The following is a 21,328-nucleotide window of genomic DNA, read 5'->3' on the forward strand; positions in this document are numbered from 1 at the left end:
GACATCGGGCCCCACCTCCCTGGATGACGCGGCAGTCCATGTGACCGCTGCAGCCTGTGATTGGCTGGAGCGGTCACTTGGACTGAATTGTCATCCCGGGAGGTCAGACTGGAGGAAGAAGCCAGGAGTTAATCGGTAAGTCAGAACTTCGTTTTTTTTTTTTTACAAGTTCATGTTTATTGGGATCGGAAGTCACTGTCCATGGTGCTGAAACAGTTTAACTCTTTCAGCACCCTGGACAGTGACTATCTCCTGACGTCGCGTACCGGAAATTTTTTTGACGGGTTCGGCCGAACCCGGTGAAGTTCGGTTGTCCGGGTTCGCTCATCTCAAAGACACTCCGTTTGGATGTTTGGAAACAGAAAAGCACGTGGTGCTTCTGTTTACATTCATCCTTTTGACAGCTGGTGCGCTGTTTGTCGGTTCGCACGGAAGTGCTTCCGTGCGACCTGCGTGGTTTTCACGCACCCATTGACTTCAATGGGTGCGTGATGCGCGAAATACGCGGAGATATTGAACCTGTTGCGTTTTGTACGCAGCGAACAAACGCTGCGCAAAAATCACGCACTGTTTGAACTGCCCCATTGACTTCTATAGGGCTGTGCGTGGCGCGCGAAAAAACCGCGGCCTGCACGCACGAAAATCACTCGTGAATCCCCCCTTAATGTAACTTTCTTAGGTAATGCTCACAGGTAAGTTCACAAGAATCGGCTCAGACCCATCAGCGGAAGTCCTCATGTACCTCTGCATAGCTCACTGTGGCGTGCCATTAGCTCCATCCGATATATTGTATCCAATAGAGCATTCTGCAACTTTTTTTTTTTTTATGAACACAAATATCCATATACCACCCTATTTTATACTGCGGCATATATGGCCCCCGTTGAACCACATATTTATGGTCAGTGTGTGAGGCAGTCAGTCTCACTCACTCTTCAAAAAACAGGAGCTGATCCCATCAAATTAAGAAGACCCCACTAATAGGTACAGAGCCATTTATTAATGTTGCATACAACTAGGAGACCCTCACACGTTTTACTGCAATAGTCAGATGTGCCAATAGCCCCAACATGCGCTGCATCATAAGCAGGGGATACCCCAGTAACATGGCACGTGAGAACATACCACAACTTGTTTTCTGCAGATTTCAGGCATTGCGTTGTATAAAATCAGAGTCACATGGAGAAGTTTTAGTGCCATAATAGGGCTCCATACAACGGGTTCATAAAGTCATGCGTTCGGCCTTAAAGTTGTGCAGAGTTTGTGCTATGGATGGTCGTAACTCTTGGATTCTTTCACTAGTGTTAACACAGGACGTTATGCAAGTTTACTGTATTTTGTGTATGGCTTATTTTTATAGTCCAGTATAATAAATGTATTCATAAAAAAAATACTTTGCTAAATTTTCTAAAAAAAAAAAAACATTAGGCATGAGTGGTAGATACATGTGCTTTTATTTACCGAAGTCTTCATTCACATCGTAGTCAGGGCTCTGATCCATCAGGACTTCCCGCCAGAACGGAGCCCAGACGCAGATGTGAACATAGCCTAATACATATGTATTAGGCTAAGAAAGTTTTGCTGCATGAAAGATACAGTAAGCTACCCACACCCTAACAGATCAAAGGTGGATATACAACTATTTATTCTCTACCAAAGGTTTAAAACATGTGGGTGACATTTTTTCCACAAAAACCTGTGCCTCTTGGAGCATATCCCACTTTTGAGGTTGTTTGTCATGTCTTTCCTTTTTTTTTTATATGCAGGTTGTTATGGTTACCATTCTGCCTCTTCCCTTATAGTGGATTTGATGTTGACTATTCTGCATAGTCTCTGCTTTCACATATGAAGGATTTTGCCTACCTTAAAAAAAAAAAAAAAAAAACCCCCACTGTCTACAATGCACAATTTGCCACCATTGTATTTTGCGCTGCTGTAATGGCTATAAGGGTATATTCTCTGCAGCTTTGTTTCAGAAACCGGTTCTATACGGTTTGTTGCATGCAAATGGTTTTCTGCAAGCCCCTTTAACAAGAGACAATTGCAAGAATTCCTGCAACAAATTTGCCGCATGTGAAGGTACCGTAAGACAGACGATTTGCACTTTAAGCCAAAACTGGGAACAGAACGTCCTTATTCGGTCTCCTCTCCTGGACTCAATTTTGGTTTTGGTTAACAAAACGCATCCAATCTGCACCGTGTGACACCAGCCTGAGGGTATGTTCACACACGAGACTAAAAAAAAAAAAAAAAAAGCGTGAAAATACAGAGCTGTTCAGGCAAACACAGCTCCTGATTGTCAGATGTTTTTGTAGCAACTGGCGTCTTTTGCAGCCTATTTTATGGCTGTTATTGGAGCGGTTTTTCAATGGAGTCAATGAAAACGGCTCCAAAAACATCCCAAGAAGTGTCCAGCACCTTTTTTGCAGGTGTCTTTACGCGCCGTATTTTGATAGCAACGTGTAAAATTACACCTTGTGGGAACAGAACACCGTAAAACCCATTGCAAGCAGTGGGCAGATGTTTGTAGGCGTAACGGAGCAGTTTCAGGCGTAAAACACCCGAATTACGTCTGAAACCACTGCGTGTGAACATACCCTTAGGCTTATTTCCCCGTTGGAAGGTTTCTTAAGCCAGCCTGATTAAAGTGGAAAATTACTCAAGCGTTTCCCTGGACGTCTCGTCTCTGAAAGTTGATAAATATAACTACCAGTCTCCAAAGAACATATCCAGCTCATTGATAGTGCCCAAGGCCCGCAAAAAAAAAAAAAAAAAAAAAAAAAAAAAAAAAGACCCAGTGCAGTATTTGTGAGGTACTTCAAGCTGCGGTGTGTAAACTCCCTAGTAAAAATGAACAGGCCCCGTCCACATCACTTATGCCCTACGTTTAGCGTGTATGTCAGAAAGCTGCTCCATTAGCCCATTGTTCTATTCAATCGGTAAAAAAAAAAACTATTTATATACAACATGGAAGCCTATAGATGACATACCAATATATGGCATTAGTATGGTAAATGGAATACATGATATTCTATGGGTGACATATGCTTAACAGTAGCATCTGTCACCCATAGGCTATACATTGAACAGATCTGCCACTAAAAGGGTAACATGTATATCATGTACGCTTACACATTTAATGAAGACGAATGGTTTTGGCTTACGTTTAATGTATACGCCAAGAAACGCAAACATCTACCATGTGAATGGGGCCTGACAAATTGTTGGCAGGCCCCAACAGTCTAAATGGTCGGAGGACAGATTTACTACCTTGATATCTGCTCTTGGGATAAGCAAGGTTCGGCACGTAGGATTTTAACAAGCACGTCTTTGTTTACCTGGGAGATTAGTGGAGCAAGAGGTGCCTGGCAGCTGCTTATCCCCTCTCCCTACAGCCCTCAAAAAAAAAAAAAAGACACTTAACCATCAGATGTCCAGTGCAGGCAGATTAGGCTTTGGAGCTCCATGCAAGGAAAATAGTTGCAACCCCTTGTAATAAAACTTTGTAAAAGAGCAGAAGATGGAGATCATTTGAGGCATTTTTATTTTATTTTATTTTTTTTTAAACTCCTGTCTTGCAGCCTGGCCAGGGAAGTGCGTAGTCTAGGCCCCTGGGCAGCTGCCCCTTTTTGCCCTCTCTAACCCAGTCCTTATGATAATTACATCTGGGGTTCTGATACTTTCCTTTAGTAAGAGGAAAGGAAGGTTCATGCAGATTTATAGGTATCTTGAGGCCCCCCCCCCCCCCGATAGTCATGTTATGCACCCACCTTACTATGGTCAAAACTGGCAGAATATAAAAACCTGCAACATTTAGTGTCAAATTGTTTTAATAAGTAAGAGCGAGGCATAGAAAACAGTATGAGCGTCCAGTCACAGTAGAGATCGGTTTTCCACCAAGTTAATGGTACCTAAAACATTACAGAAACCTAGAGCAGGTGACTAGTGATATTAGTTGTGTCGGCTCTCCACGTGACACTGGTTATACCATCTCTGCTGCGTACAGAACGTAAATGGCCACATAGTATTACTACATGCCGTATTTCTCAATCAACTCATTGGCTTTAGACACGTAGGCACTCATGGCATCCTCCTTAGACAAGCCTGCAAGACAAACGTAAAGCTGCATAAGTGATCTGTAGGTCAAACACCCACTCATTTTATACATCAGATTTAATATAAGCACTGGAGTAAAATGTGCCCGATTTATGGAGTTTAGCTGGTGTAGAAAAGCTATTTGTGCAAATAGCAGTTTTCCCCTATTTAAAGGTGGACTTATCACTAGGTCACACGAGTTGAACTGGTTTACTGACCTGAATAGCACAGTCTGATTCCAGCACTGTCTCTTTCCTGGACCCCCCCCCCCCCCATTCCAGGGATATGGCTCACTGTTGTGTTGGCTCCCTCTATACTAAACGGCTTTAGCTAGCCAACAGGGTGTGAACTAACTCAAGCTGCCTTGTGCCGATTGGTCAGAATCAGGGATACTAGCTCCACCCTGTCGGCTAACCATGCAAATTAGCATATAGGGAACCAACAGGGGCCATATCTCTGGGACAGTGTGGAGTCCAAGAAAAAGTGCTATAATCAGAGACTGCGCTATTCAGGTCAGATAACCAGTTCAACATATGACCAGGTGGCAGGTCCTCTTTAATAAATCCCCATGTGTTCTCACTTCATGATTATGTCCTAGCAATCACTGGCGTAGCTATAGGGGTTGCAGCGGTCGCAATTGCAACAGGACCCTGAAGCCAGGGGGGCCCACGGCCCCCCGCACCACATCAATTAAAAGTTACTATAGTAACTCGGGCCGCGGGCCCCTGTTACTATAGTAACAGACTACTTGCCTTCCTGGTTCCGGATGGCAGCGGAGGTCCCGACGTCAAGCGCTGTGCGCAGCGCATGACGTCAGCGCTATGCGCCGCATCGAGACGACAGAACTACCGCCGCGGCTGAAGAGGAAGGTAAGATTAGCCCTGACTGGCGGGGTCCGACTCGTACGAGAGCTGCTCCTTCATTCCGGTCACACTGTGAATCGGTGTTGGCGATTCACAGTGTGAGCGAGTAGTGAAATGAAGGGGAAGCAGCTCTCGTATGAGACGGACCCCAACACATCAGCTATTGATGGCCTATCCGGTGGATAGGCCATCAATGTTTAGTGACTGCACAACCCCTAAGCCTACGATGTAGCAGACTTAGGGGGCCCATGAGACAGGATCACAGATTGGCTTAGATACAGGGCCCAGCATCACACAATCACATGGTAGGCTTAGATACATGGCCCATGCGTGATCCTGTCTGCTGGGCCCTGTATCTAAGCCAATCACAAGGTAGGCTCTGATACAGGGCCCATGTTTGATCCTGTCTGATGGGCCCTGTATATAAGCCTACCACACTGTAGGTTTAGATACAGGGTCCCAGCACACAGTAATCTTATACTGTATAAGATTACAGTCTGCTGGACCCTGTATCTAAGCCTACGTTGTGGTAGGCTTAGCTACAGGGTCCCACAGACTGTATCACACATGGGCCCTGTATCTAAGCCTAACACGTGTTACTAATCGTTTTTCTTGTGTGTTTTCTTACAGGTTCGGTCGTTGGACTACGTCGGATTCCAGGACTACTTCGATGACTGCTTTTTTTTTATTAATAAAATGGTTAATGAGGGTTGTGTGTTTTTTTTTTTATTTCAATAAAATATTTTTTCTATGTCTGTTTTTTTTTAAACTATATTACTACCGCCTTAGTAATGGCCGCTGGCTGATTGACAGTGCAGAGGCGAACACTAACCCCCTTAATTACCCCGGTACCCACCGCCACCAGGGGTGCTGGGAAGAGCCGGGTACGATCCAGTACCTGACCATCTGTAGTGATGGTCGGCCACTGGGGTGGCCGCAGGCTGGTATTATCAGGAGGGGAAAGGCCAGATACAGTGGCCCTTCCCACCCTGGTAATGCTAGGCTGCTGCTGCTTTATTGTATCTGGCTGGTTATGAAAAATGGGGGACCCCACGTCATTTTAAAAAAAATTGGAAAGAATGATGTGGGGTCCCCCCCAATTTTCATAACCAGCCAGATACAACACAGCACCAGCAGGCAGCATTACCAGGGTGGGAAGGGCCACTGTTTTTGGCCTTCCCCAGCCTAATACTACCAGCCGGCCCGTAACTACAGATGGTCGGGTACTGGTTCGTACCCGGCTCTTCCCAGTACCGCTGGTGGAGGTGGTTACCGGGGTAATAATGGGGGTTAGTGTTGGCCTCTGCAACTGCTAACATTAAGCCCCGCCTTAGTAATGGAGGTTGTCAATCAGCCAGCGGCCATTACTAAAGGCAGTGATAATAAAGTTTAAAAAGATACAAGCACATAGAAAAAATTTATTGAAATAAAAAAAACATCCCTCATTAACCATTTTATTGAGAATAAAAAAAAAAAAAACGCCATCATTGAAGTCCTCGAATCCGAAGTCCAACAACCGAACCTGTAAAAAACCACAAACACACAAAAATAATCAGTAACACATAGAGAAGCTAAATTATTATTCTTACCTTTCCTGGGTCCAGCACTGGAGCCGCAATGTCAGCGAGCTGAGCCCTGTATCTGATCCAATCATGTGTGATACTGTATCTAATCATATCTTGTGTGATACTGTCTGCTGAGCCACTGTATCTAATCCTATCGTGTGATACTGCCTTCCGAGCCACTATATCTAATCCTGTCGTGTGATACTGTCTGCTCAGCCACTGTATCTAATCCTACCCATAGTTTATAGGGTCGTAGTGCTATAGATATGCTATGCTGTCTCCTATACACACATTTTTTGGGCGGACTCATATGTATTGGGGCCATTTCCCTGACATTTTAAGCCCTGAGGGTATGTTCACACGGCAGCGTCCGTTACGGCTGAAATTACGGGGCTGTTTTCAGGAGAAAACAGCACCGTAATTTCAGCAGTAATGGCATGTGCAGGAGTCTTTCGCTGCGTCCATTACGGACGTAATTGGAGCTGTTTTTTCCATGGAAAACGGCTCCATTTACGTCTGAAGTAGTGACAGGCACTTCTTTGACGCGGGCGTCTTTTTTACGCCCTGCCTTTTGACAGCGGCGCGTGAAAAAAAATGACCGTCGGCACAGAACATCGTAAGACCCATTCAAATGAATGGGCAGATGTTTGCCAACGCTTTTGAGCCGCATTTTCGGACATAATTCAATGCTAAAACGCCCGAATTATGTCCGTAAATAGGGTGTGTGAACCCAGCCTTAGTGACGCCCCGGCTGCTAGTGCTGCATTGTTGGGTCACTTAGGAGACCCAGCGATGCAGCTGAAAGCTGCGGACCGTCGGCCATGAGGAGTTTGTGTGTGTGTGTGTGGGGGGGGGCCCCAATAAGAACTTTTGCATCGGGGCCCATGAGCCTTTAGCTACGCCCCTGCTAGCAATCCAGTTGTCACTTAGGCCTTAGTCACACGGCTGTGTTTGGTTTGTGGGACACGGACCATGCCGGCCACATTACCCGGAACGTACACTGTTCAGGGAGCTATACCCCTAGCATAGTCATCCATGACACCGAGTCATTGCCCCCCTGTGGGATTACTGTCCTGTATTGAAAACATTACAGTATTTCTTCTGGGATGCAGGGACACCCAGCATCATACATAACGGATGCTTTGAGTCCGGCTCCCTGAACGGTGTTCGGTCCAGGAAATATGGTGCGTATCTCACGGTCCGATCACGTCGTAGACGTTAAAACTTTCTCAATGAAGGATTATTGTACTTGTTATCCACTATGAACTGAATAAAAACAATTATACCTTTCTTTGAATTCCACGCTTCCCATTTGGCCTTGCCCTTAAGATCCAGCATTCCAGGACACTCTGCAGAAGGAAATAAGACGTCACTTTATTCTGCAGTACAATACTATATACCTCATGATCCAAGGGTCTCAATCACTAATGGCAGCCATTATTGGGGTGTTATCACCCAGCTTTCCACGTTCCTTGCAAGTCATTGTTATACAAGGTTATATCCTCCACTTCTGTGTCAGTTCTGGCATTCTATTCATGTCCTGGGTGAACAGGTGAAGTCAATTTTAATTATATAATTTCAGTGGTGAGGGTTAAAATACAACACCCCATGTAAGAAAAGCATTAATATTAGCATCTTTTATATCCAGTCCTTAAAGATCTGTCACTTCTGGACATGTCTATTTTAGTAAAAACTTGTATTCCCCATGAAATAATGCAGAGTTCTAAGAAAAGATGCTCCAGAATGGTGTCGTTCCTCTGCTATTCCTCCTAGAAATGTATGAGGAATTTCAAAACTGGGCGTTACCATTCACCATGTCAAGGGGGTGTGTCCCTACAGTCAGCACTGATCGGACATGGTCATTGACATCACCCAACCAGTAACACCCAGCTGTCAATTCATTTGTAAATTTCTAGGAGGAATAAGAGGAACAGAACGTAGAGTACTAAGAAAATCTGCTCCAGAATTATTTCTTAGGGAATATAAGTATTTACTAAAAACGAGACATGTTAGAAACATCCCTTACACCTTAACAGCAATCCTTGTTCACTGTCGGGTGTAGTATTTATAGCAGACTATTGTAATATAAACAGCTCTGGAGTAGAAAAAAATATAAGATATAAAAAGGATCAGTACAGCAGAAGCAAAGCTAAGCTTTCCAGAGTCGACTGCGCTATTCATTCAAAGATGACAGAACCCTTACACAATGGTGACAAATGGAAACCATTTGCACCGGATTGGTCACCATTTAAATCAATGGTGATACAAAGGGAAACCTATGGTTTCCAGTTTGTTTGGATTCTGTTCATGGGTTCCACTGACTGAAAGCTCCGACGGACACATGAACGGAATCCCGACACAGATGTGAATGAAGCCTTACGACAGCGTAGAGTTAAATGATAAAATACCGATATTGATGTCTCCCACAGTAGACTGCTTGTAGAGGCCATAGATTTCCTTCATTTCATCATCGGTCGGCTTGGTTTTCAATTTCTTTATATCCTCTGCTGCCTTGTCAAAATCTGCCTGCAGAAACATCAATAGAGAATGAGGAGGCAATGCGGCTCTAAAAGGATTCTGTGACAACACCAATTCTCCTGCAGCAATACAGAAATGAGAAAGTTCTCCTATGGTCTCATGACTTTAAACTATAGAAGTTGGACAGAGGCGGACGCATGGAGGAGGAGGAGGAGAAGTAGGGGAGAGCAGGCCGTGCATGTACATAGTTCTAAATTATAGTCTATTAAACCTCACCGAGGGATCCATAACTGGTAAGATGTGGTCCAATTATACATTGTGATTGATGGCATCTACATACATTCTGTGCCAGTCGTTGGTAGGGAAACATGTCCTGTAGGTTGCTGGGAATATTGACAGTTTCCCCATCACACTTGACTCATTTCACCATAGACAACTCCAACTGTTTACCAACTAATATCTGCCATTGATTATTGGTATACACGCTACATATTTATCATAAGCACATCCTGACCCCTGGTATTCCATGTCTAAGATTGCCAAGATGCCTCTGCCGTTCTCCAATTAACTACACTGAGGCCTACATGGCACATTAAAAAATCAAAACGGGGCCCTTGGCTCTTACAGGTCATGATACCTACCAGATCATGACAGAAGGGTCTTGTGCTTGTTTCCCCACTTCCCATGTAGTAAAGAATGGTGGCCTGACCGTCCAGCCATTTCCCCATACTTGTAGAAAGTCAGTTGGGTTCTCCAGTCAAATAGGCCCCATAGATGCCATGTGGACGGCTTCTGTATATACACATTGCAACCCACTGCTGAAAGGGTATGCAGGGCACACAGAATGCAGATACAATGGAGTCCAATGCTGGAGCACGGAGCCATCAGCTCCAGCATTTGCTGTGCAACGCCGGCCACGAGCGTCCTAGACCAGACAGGCGCGATGCAGTGACATCATTGTGCCTGTCTGCGCCGAACCACACTGTACAGACCGGAGGAGCAGAGGCATCTCCTCCACTCGTCGTGAGAATTGGGTTAGGGGATTTTTTTATAGCATTATGGGGGCAGCTATAGGGTTATCATCCTGTGTGGTGATGTACCAAGATACTATAGGGGGATTATACAGTGTAGGGAGGCACTATACTGTGAATGGAAGTTACACAAACCGCGTAGCTTGCTATGGTACGCTGTTTCCATAACACCCATTCACTTCTATGGAAATTTAAAGAAAGAGTAGCACAGCAAACTACGCTGTTTACGCAAGCCTGACCTGCGCCTCACCCTCCCCCTGTGCTAAACCATTAGCTGTGCCTCTGACCACTTAAATCCTACAGTGTCTGCAAATTTAGGAGACTCACATTGAGAAACCGACTGCTGGTCCTTACAGCAGATGCTCTTAAAGGTGTTTTCCCATAATCAATATTTATTATCTATCCACCATAGGTGATAAATCTGATCAGGGGGTCTGATCACAAGTTTACCTTGCCATTCCTGCGAGCCTCATATGAATGGAGTGGAAGTGCGCATTCTCAGCCACTGCTCCATCTCTATGGGCTGCCAACGATCTTGCCCCATAGAAATGAAGTGGTGGTAGAGCATGTGCAGTACCGCTCTATTCCTATGGGGCTGCCAGGAATGGCATGGTAAGCTTGTTCTCATGATCGGTGGGGATCTCAGCAGTCGGACCCCTACCAATAAGATATTTATCACCTATTCTGTGGATAGGTGATAAAGGATCATGGGAATACCCCTTTAGTTGGTCAGGATGAAGATCATGTGACCCAACAGCAGTCTGGGACGGGCAACTATAAAACAGAGCACATACACCTCACTTAAAATTTTCAAGCCGAGAAGGGGGGGGTGAATGTCAGCGGAGTGCTTCTTTAAATTTTGATGCTTATAAGGAATAAGCACTTGTACAAGGTTATAAAACAATCTAGTTGTAAATTTATGGCACGGAATCTATTAAGGTTATTCTGTCTCTTTGGAAGGATTTGTACATGACCATAGTCCCAGACTTGAACTTTGTCTTTATCAGAGGTACAATGGGTCAATTGTGTCATTTTTATCGCAACTTCTCACCCAGTCACAAGGCCTTTCCAAAAGCCCATATAATGTGGTGACAGCGTGGCACTGTTCTGTCACTGCGGATGGTGGAAAATATATTAATGAACCCATTCATCCCAATGCTGGTAGCGCACAGGCTGGCGTTATGAGCCAATAACTCTGCATCCTGGTCTTTAGGTTATATTAATTTTATATCTGCTTCAAAAAGTTAGTGAAAGACTATATTGTTTTCATAGCATATTACACCAACCCCAGCCAGCAATCCCTCACTCATGATCAGAGTTGTACCTCCCAACCGTCCACAGATACAGTTGAACCCAATTCTGAAGCAGGGAACTATCAGCTCCATGCTTCAGAATTAGTTCAGATTGGAGAAGCTCCTCCGCTCACTGAGGACTCCCCAGGCAAAGCTATACTTTAAAAGCTGTGCTCTGGGAAACCCTTGATGGAATCCCTGAGGTCACGGTCCATATATGGACATTGACATCAGGGGCTCCTCCTGGAGCGGAATCCCCGGGCAGATTCAGTAACGGGGGTGGGGGGCGTCTGCTCAAGGAGTAGCCACCGACGTCACTGTATATGGACAGTGACCTGAGGGCTTCCTCTAGGAGCCAAATCCCCAGCCAGAGCATAGAAGGGTGTCCCAATGGCACCATCTTCAAGTGGTGTGTGGCACTACCTACATGGACACCGATTCTATGTACATGGGAACTGTCCATCTACAAGGGCACTGACACTAGGGGCAGCTAAGTAGGCATTATACTGTATGGGAGCATCTATGGGCATTATATTGTACGGGAGCATCTAAGGGGCAGTATACTGTGTGAGGGCAGCTATTTGGTATTACACTGGGAGGCACTATGGAAGCATGATACTGGAAGGCTAAACTGGGTATGTAGGGGCAGGGATTGGGTGGGGTTAGAGGCATGGCTTAAGAAAATATTTGTTGCGCGCCACATCGGTTGTCCCTCTGATACTTCAAAAGTATGACATTGGCAACAGCTGGAGGGCCAGTGTTTGTAGAAACCTGCGATAGGTCTTTCCTATGGGTGGCATATTCAAGGGGTACTACAGTTTCAGCAAATAAAGCTTATAGATCGTATTAAGAAAATAATTCTCCACTATACCGTAGATGAGATGTACCATCGCAGGGTCATGCGACATTGCAGTGATAGCGTAATTAGCTGGTAAGGAACAGTTTAAGCTAGTTGGATCCTGCCGCCACCTTTCATCAAAAAGTCTGACTACTGGCCAAATGTTCGTGAATCAGAGGCTACAAAGTTTTGGGGCGTTTTCAGAACGTACAGTTTTATGCCATTTTTTCCCCTGATAGGACCTGTACAAAAAAAAAAAAAAATAAAAAAAAAAAAAATTGTCCTCAAGGTGGTAAACCACCAGTCCAAATTTTTGGTTTTATATCACTGCGTTGCCGAGTGCCATAACTAATTTGTCATATGAGATTTCTATTCTTCAACAGCACCATTTTAGGGTACACAGTGTATAGAAATTTTTGGGGGGATAAGGGGCAAAAACTCAAACATGCAATTATGTGTTTGTTTTTATAGCGATTACTGTGTGGTATAAACTAGGATGAGTTATGTCGGTGGATATTACTGCCATGCCAAATATATACGGTTTTGTGTTTAACTACTTTTGCACAAAAATACTTGACAAAATGAGTTACCATATTCTGAGAGCCATAACTTATTTGTGGAAAGTGTGGTACAATTGCTCGGTGTGGGATCATGAGATGTATTTCATCTGTACCATTATGGGGTATGTATTGCACCACATTCCCATTTGAGTGACTAGGACAATGGGGCAACACCTCGCACAGCCGCTACAAATGTAACAGCGCATGCAAATTATGAACGAGAACGAAACCATGTAAACAAAGAGGCTGCTGTGCTCTTATGAGTAGCGCAACCTCTTCGAACAGCTGATTGGGGGTCTGGCTCTCAGCAGCCCCACCACCGATCTAGTGCTGTATACTTAGGATAGGCCATCAATGTCAACAAAAAATAAATAAATAAATTGTAAATCCACCCTAAATCCCAATATAGACTGTAAATATTGTGATAAACTAATATTGTCCAGTAAGAGGTACCAAGGCTTCCTAATCTGGGCCACAATAGTAGATCCATTGTGATTAGCCACTGCCATGTAAGCGCCACCATGAAGACGAGGTATTCCTCCAAATAGGTCATTAAGTGTTAAATGTGACTTACCACGTCTGGTGAAGTAATAGTAAGGGTATGTTCACACGCAGCAGCAAAATAAGTCTGAAATTACGGAGCTGTTTTCAGGCGTAAACAACTCCTGATTCAGACGTTTTTGTAACCACTCGCTTTAATCGCGGTGCATTTTACGGACGTTATTGGAGCGGTTTTTCAATGGAGTCAATGAAAAACGGCTCCTACAACATCCCAAGAAGTGACATGCACCTTTTTCGCGGGCGTCTTCTTACACGCCATCTTTTGACAGCGACGCGTAAAACACCTTGTGGGAACAGAACATCGTAAAAACCATTGAAAGCAATGGGCAGATGTTTGTAGGCGTAATGGAGCCTTTTTTTCAGGTGTAATTCAAGGCGTAGAACGCTCGAATTACTTCTGAAAACACTGCGTGTGAACATACCCTTAATTTGCTGGCTTCAGATACATGGAATGTAGTAGGCCATACACCTCTGGGGAAAGGGCCAGTGCTTTAGTTTGGGTTCACATTAAATCACCCTGGTTCTCTAGGGAGCTTTAGTATGTAGAGCAGGAGGCCACGGCATATGTTCAGGCTGCTGCCAAGAGGAAAACACCCTCCGAATACAGCAATTTTTTCTAGCTGATTTTGCAAGTGTATTTGAAGCATCAATGAGAAAGACTTAGGGGGGGGGGGGGGGGGGGACGACAAAAAACCTGCAAGTACTGACATGTCACTTTTTACAAAGCTTATCTATGCAGAGGCATAAAAAAAAAATCCTTATATGAACTACACAGCATATTGCTAATTAAAAGCCATTTTCAAGTGTATTTTGGTATTTAATACAAGAGTTTCATGTGCTGAAAAAATTTAAATATGATAAAGTCCCATGTGAACATAGCCTAAGGGGGCATATAAATAAAACATGTGACAGTACCATCAAAGCCACATCGTAAAGCCTCAGCAATTCGTGGTAAAACAACGTGCGTTTGTTTTTTTTGGCCTGTGCTGCTTGTACAAGTGAAGCACATTGACGCCATGCACTTGACTTGTTCCATGTGGTTTTGACAGCTCGGTCGGGAACATCTCTAGTAAATGCACTCCAAGCGTTGGAAAAGGGGTCGTGTATGAAGTTATAAACTCCAGCAGATACATGAAGTCGCGTAATATAATCCTCATTACAGTGTTCTATTTCCCCCAGTCTCCAACTAGCTTTTTAGAGGAGATTAGTCCAGCGTCTGTCCGCCATCTTTATTGTGGCAATCCCCCATCTGCAGGAAGCAGCTCTAGTTACTGCAGGTCTCAGTGTTGCTGAGGCATCAAATAGTGAGGAGGATGCTGGAGATCATAAAACGATTTTGATCGGCCAAAACCGATTGAGAGTTGAGATACAGCGATCATGCCCCGAACCATCATGTTTGACAACAACCTATTCCCGAAACCTGTCCAGGACTCGAGCCGATGCATTTCTCCCCTCACAAGATGGAAACATGTTCGTTCACTTGCTAAACTGATGTCATAAGTTAAAGGGTAACTAAACAGTCAAACTTCTGACATGTCATAGTGGCATGTCAGAAGCTTTGATTGATGGTGGTCCAAGCACTTAGACCCCCACGAATAGCTAAAAACGAAGTAGTGCTCGGAAATCGATGTATCGGAGTACAGGCTCAGACTTTCTATTGAGCACGTACTCCGATACATTGATTTCTGGAAAAAGCCGAACAGACATGGAGCGGCTGAACGCTCACACGAGCACTTGATGCTTTGTTCAACGGTGACAAACGGAAACCATTAGCAAAGTTCCCGTCACAATTGAGATAAATGGTGATGCAAACAGAGGCCAAGGTTCACATTTGCCTTTCCGTTGAGGAGTCAACCCGACAAACCTCAGATGGAACCCCTCAACAGAAGGGCAACGCTGATGTAAACAGGGCCTAAGCCAGAAAAAAAAAAAAAAGCGCATGTCAGGTTCAGTTTGAGAGTTTTTATCCAATTGAGGAAAAGGACATCAGACTACTGTAGTTCTCCACATGGACCATTATGGTAGGGGAGCACCGCCAATTTCATTGCAGAAAATCCAGTGTAGTAGAGTAGCAGCAATTTGAACCAAAAAAGAAAACCACCTGTAAAACAGGTCGCAGATTGACCTTCGGTGCATTTTTTTTAATCTGCAGGATGTCAACGTATGCTGCAGAATCGCTGCGCTTTTGTTGCCGATGTTCCTCGTGGGGAGGTGAAACTCGCAACAAAGCTGTGTATTGCAAAAAAAATAAAATAAAAAAAAAAGTAGACTTACCCCAGGCCATAGTCCTAGTGACGTAATACTCTGTACGGAGCACAGCTCGGCCTCCTGGGATGATGTTTTATCCCATATGACTGCTGAAGCCAGAGACTGTAGCGGTCACATGGGCTGCAGCATCATCTCCGGAGGCCAGGCTGCGCTCCGTACAGAGGGATGCGTTGCTATGACTATGGCCGAGGACCAGTATACACACTTTGTTCCTGTAGTAGACATGCCACCTAAAAACAAAAAACTATCTGGTGTGGTTTTTTTTTTGATGTGGAATTCCCTGCAGTATCCAGGATGAATACACGGTGTACTTCATGCAGCGTATCCACCCTACGTGTTCCTACCCCAAGAGTGGAAACCTAAGGTAACAAGATGCCGCCTCGAAGATGCAACGTTCCAGAGTCCACTTGGATACGTGAGGCATCTTTTATTGATTCCAGTGGAGCAGTTACTGAGGACTCCTGCCCAGAGGTCAGAATGACAGCCCCTGATCAGTTTGATTTACATGTGGCAGGTCTTATTGGAGAAATTTCTGCCCAAAACAAAAAACATGCAGCAGATGCATAGATTTCTGCAGGTTGCGGTCAAATAACGGAATGAATTTTCAGTTGCAAGAACTTCTGCAATAAAATCTGCTGCGTGTGAATCCAGCCATAGCAAGAAAGACCCCCAACTTGGTCTTGCGCCACTATTTAAGGGAATCACAACATAAAAATATAAAAGGAATGATAAACCCATGAGTACATCAGATCCAGCGATCAGAGAGGGGGGGGGGGTAGGAAAACTCCAGGGAACGATAAAGGAATGGGGAGAAAAAAAAAAGCCACCTTGGATGTGACTGAAACCATAAATAGCAGCAAGTTTACTCAGTCATTTAAGGAGGACCGGTCACCTGCCCAAAAGACTGCAGTTGACATCTCCTTTGTTTTGCAGGCGTCAGATTCTGGCGCTTTTTTTCCTCTTCCAGCCCCAACCGTTCGAGATATGGGTGTTAATTTGGCACCCAGTCATAACGGCTCACGTACTCACTGCCATCTGTGCTGATAATTTTATATATCGGGTGCCAAAACTAAAAAGGCACAGATAGCTCCATATCGGGAACTTAAAAAAAATAAAAATGAGGCACTGGCAGTCTAAGGGCAGGAACACACTGGGTGTAAACCCTGCAGCTTCTCCGCAACGGATTTCACTGCATAAAATCCTCAGTATAAACAGTAGCAGCAGTGCGGGTGAGATTAACAAATCTAATCCACACAGCGAAAAATAAAATAAAAAAAGTCTGCCGAAATTTATTTTTTCTCATAAGTCGATGTGCAGTTTAAGCTAAAGCTTGTCGATTTAGGCTGTGGAATTGCTGCTCTTCTGTTGCGGGCTTTCCCCATACTGGTTCATATACGCTTACCTTTCTTCCAGAGGAAGAGGGGATCGAAAGATTAAATGGAAAGGAACGGTTACATTAAAGTTACCATTTATTTCAATGGCAATTCTTTTCAGTTGCTTTCCGTTTGTCTCAGTTCGCCAGGTTGCAGAGGTTTTTTTTTCTCACTTGCTTACGGAAAAAAATAAAAAAATAAAAATAAAAAAAAGAAAGCCTAGCGAACAGAAAGCAACAAACATTCACTTTTTTTGCATCCCCTTGAATAGTCCTGTACCTCTGGACAGTGGCGTAACTATTGCGATAACAGCTGCTACAGGGCCCGCGGCTTGAGGGGACCCGTGACACCTGCCCCCCCATATGCTCGGTGGCACCGCTAGCAGCCGTTATGGCTGCTACAGCAGTAGCACCGCTACTATGGGGCCCGCGCCACCAAGCCTCCAACAAGTATGGGCCGGGCGACAGGCCCTCTTATGCCTGTAGGCATCGCTAGCACCGGAGGGGCCCGGTGCTAGAGACAGCCAAATACATGCATTAGTGCTGAATGGCCAGGCATTCAGCGCCTTACAATGACACTGATTGGCTAGCGGCACGATGACGTCATCGAGCCGCTTCCATACTTGAAATGCGCTGATTGACGGGGCAAGTCATTCTACCCTGCCAATCAGTGTCATTGGACGACGCTTGTTCAGCTCCTGCAGACCCGCTCAGTAGAGAGCAGATCAGCATCGCCAGCGAACAGCTTGGGAACGGGATCATGCGAGTATGTAAAGTTTTTTTTTTTTCCTCATAAAACTGTTAATGGCATTATCTATAGTGGGGGTTCTATCTACAGGGGGTAGTCTATATGTGGGCCACTATATACAGGGGGGGCTATATGAGACACTATACAGGGGTGGGCTATATCTATAGAGGAGCTATTTTTTAGGGTACTTTCTATAGGGGTGGGCTATATGTGGGACACTAACAGGGTTGCTATATGTAGGGCACGGTCTACAGAGGTGGGCTATACGTGGCGCACTACCTATAGGGGAAGCTGTATGTAGGGCGGCACAGCGGCTATGGGGACACTATCTCTAGGGGGCACGGTGTGTTTGTGGCAGTGTATGGTACAATTATAATCAGGGACAGTGTATGGCGCGATTATATTTAGAGGTGCATGAGGTGTTGAGAATTTTAACTTTGTTTACAGGTGCAGAAATGTTTTAAAAGGGAGAAGCTGAAGACATCTAAACGGAAAACTGCAGAAATGGGTCATGGCCGGTAGAAATCCATCATAGATGTCTGGACCGGAGGAGAAGAAAACTAGAATCTGAGACGTCACCGGTGAGTCACTTAATGTAAATGTTTATTCTGCCTCTAATCAGCACTGTAGTCACTGCATGATCTGCAGCGAGATGGGTGGTATGATTTATTTTATTTTTTTATGTGAAACAGCATCTCCCTAGTCACACCAGGCAGAGCGGAGATTGGTAGCGGTAGGCTACCACTCACCGGTCTGTTCACAGTGTGGCGCTAAGTACAAGGGGGGAGTGTGGCGCTATTTAAAAGGGGGGGGGGGAATGTGGCACTATTTACAAAGGGGCAGCGGGCTGTGTGTGCGCGCTATCTACAAGAGAGGGGCTGTGTGCGGTCTCTTTAATCTATTTTCTTTTAATTTATTTTTATGTTAATTACATTATAGAACTATATCGCTTGTAAAATGTAGAAATGCTTTTATACTAGTTACATTTAAAAAAATTGTGAAAAAAAAAAGTACCTCATTGATTGGTAGAGAAAGCAAACATGGCGAGGGGGAAGGAGATGTCGGGAAATAAGTTGGGGGGGGGCGCCAATCTGAATCTTTGCCCCGGGTGCAGGAGAACCTAGCTACGCCTCTGCACAAGGGGGCTGGGCCGAGTGTGGCACACTATCTACTAAGGGGGGGGGCTGTGTGGCACTATATACAGTGGGAGCTGTATAGCGCTATATATAGTGGGGGCCCCCCCATCTACAAATGGGGTGTGGCACGGTCTATATTTGGGGCTATATAGCACTGTTTACAGGGGGCACTATTTATAAGGGGGGGATGCTTGTGGCACCTGCGGGGGGGGGGGCCCTGGTCAAGAGTTTGCTATGGGGCCCAGTCTTTCGTAGTTACGCCCCTGCCTCTGCTATAGCGGCACGTCCCTGCACCCCCAGCCTCCATGTGACATTGCAGTGGGGAAAAAAAAACAGGTCAGTTTCCATTCAGAAATTCTGCAGTGTGGGAGGGGGTGTAATTTGGCAAGACCTCACCCACATTGCTGCTACAATACACTGCAGATTCGCCGCACAGAAAAACATGTTTTACCTCCCCACCCCTACATCCCCTCTTCCTTTCTGTACCCCTCCTATTACCCATCACCTTTCCCACAAATTTTTGGGGAAAATCAAAATAAAGTATTTACAAAAAAACAAAAACAGCAATTACGCTACGTCTGAACTTACCCTTGACGTATCAAGATAAAAAAATACAGGCCCCCCCCCCCTTTGTCCCGTTTAGAAACAGGATCCAGACGGATACGTTTTTTTTGTATACTAGAAGTCAATGAAAACAGGACAGACATTTTGTAATCTTGAGGGGGGTGGGGGTACCTTTCAATAGTATGCAGACACATGTGAATGGAGCCTTTACGCCAGGATAACTTTAGGGAATCCACAGCACCCAGTGGGCAGCGCGGGACTATTATGACAGCACATATACCAGTACTGGTTATAGTAGACATACCCTGGGTTGGGGGGATTCAAGCAAATAAGAAGTATACAGGGGACAAACAGGTGTGTTCTCAAAGAAAAATAATGGGACCCCTTTACCGATGCTGGTTGATGCTACTAACACCCTTCCCATGATAAGAGGGTCCCTCCTTCCATCCAATGCGTCTCTTAGCCAGTCCGGATCCCTGGGCTGCGGCTATGGCACGTATACCCTTTGAAGCAGTGGTGGCACAAAACAGCCAAAATTGCCCCCCTCAGTATGGTGCCAGGACTTGTCACCCACAATAGAAGGTTCTGTTGCCCTTTATGACCCTTGAGAAATTCCCCACGCCCATCTTTGCCAACAATGCAGTTCCTTTGGAGAGGAGAGTCCTGCCCAGGTTCTTGTTACCCATTAGCAAAGTTGGTGGAACCAACCTGGGCCCCATCATCGCTGTATCGTCTGCCGCTAGTGTACGTATCTACTTGAAGCATACAATGCAGGGGCAACAAAACACAGACTTACAGAACAGCAGCCCACACTACACGTTTCATAGATAGAGACACGGTTCACATAAACCTAAAAAGTACCGACAGGACAGAAGGAGCATGGAAATAATCAAAACATCGGGATACCCTAAAGCACAAATTCCGTATAACGCAGATGACATTACCACCCTAAACATGCACAAATAAAAGCCAGGAGATGTACATAGATATTTTTTTTTTACGATCCGGTCACAGTGACCTGATAACAATACATTACAATTTTCCACTATTCCTAAATTAAAGTGCACACAGTAACAAGCACCAGGTACAGAAAGTATTTTACTGCAAAGGTTAATGGTCTTCTGAGTTACCATCATGTAAGTAAAAGGAGACTGACAAGATGATCACATTTCTAAGTTAAAAGGGTTCTCCGACCCAGCCAGATGTAGCAGAGCCGAATTTGTTATTTAACACTTTGAAGCAACATTGTTATAAAACGGGCAGCACCTGCTGACAAACCAATCTCTACCGCAACAAAGAAGTTAAATCTGCGCTTTTTCTAATATACTCTATGTAAACATGGTCTCAAGCGCTCATCTTGGGGGGATCCCATGCACAAAGGAGGGGGTTATAGATCTCATCTATAGAGCCACAGGGCATAGCCGGGATCAATGGGCATATATAAATAATTCATAGCAAACATTCAGATAGATTATATATAATAAAAAATAACCTTCTGTGCAGAAATAAACAGATTGTTTAGTACCGTGCCTATGTGCCATACAGATATGCCAGGGCAGTAAGCAGGCAGAAAATGGGCATTACCTGGGGAGACATGGTTGGTGCAGGACTCAGCTCAGCAGCAACTCTTACAATAAGCTGCAGCTCAGCTGTCTCCCTTTTATATGGGTCAGCGCTCCACCCGGCTCCAGGACCCCTGATTGGTTACCCATGTCTTGTGCAATGACATCATTCATTGTAGCTGACTACAAAGGCAGCGAAGGAGGGGGGGGGGGGGCTGCAGGTGTAACCCATTCACTGCCAAATTGTCAATATGATGATGTGGTGACTTGCAGCGCCGTTGTGAGAATAGGCTGACAGTCCACCAATGCAGAGATTGGTGGTTATAAATATTCTGCTTGTGTCTATTATACGTTTTTATAAAAGCGAAGATTGAATCAATTAGAATGTGATAGTG

General features: G+C 44.9%; 1 protein-coding gene across 1 annotated transcript; it reads right to left on the reverse strand.

Moving 5' to 3' along the window:
* Nucleotides 1-3,812: 3,812 nt before the first annotated feature.
* ACBD7 (acyl-CoA binding domain containing 7) lies at nt 3,813-21,107 on the reverse strand. Its single transcript, XM_075827653.1, is given in 5 exon segments — nt 3,813-4,104; nt 7,810-7,872; nt 8,932-9,049; nt 20,956-21,030; nt 21,033-21,107. Coding segments are annotated over 5 exon segments (405 nt in total). The 3' UTR covers nt 3,813-4,030.
* Nucleotides 21,108-21,328: the final 221 nt, after the last annotated feature.

Source organism: Rhinoderma darwinii, chromosome 5 (assembly GCF_050947455.1).
Source record: "Rhinoderma darwinii isolate aRhiDar2 chromosome 5, aRhiDar2.hap1, whole genome shotgun sequence".
Taxonomy (NCBI): domain Eukaryota; kingdom Metazoa; phylum Chordata; class Amphibia; order Anura; family Rhinodermatidae; genus Rhinoderma; species Rhinoderma darwinii.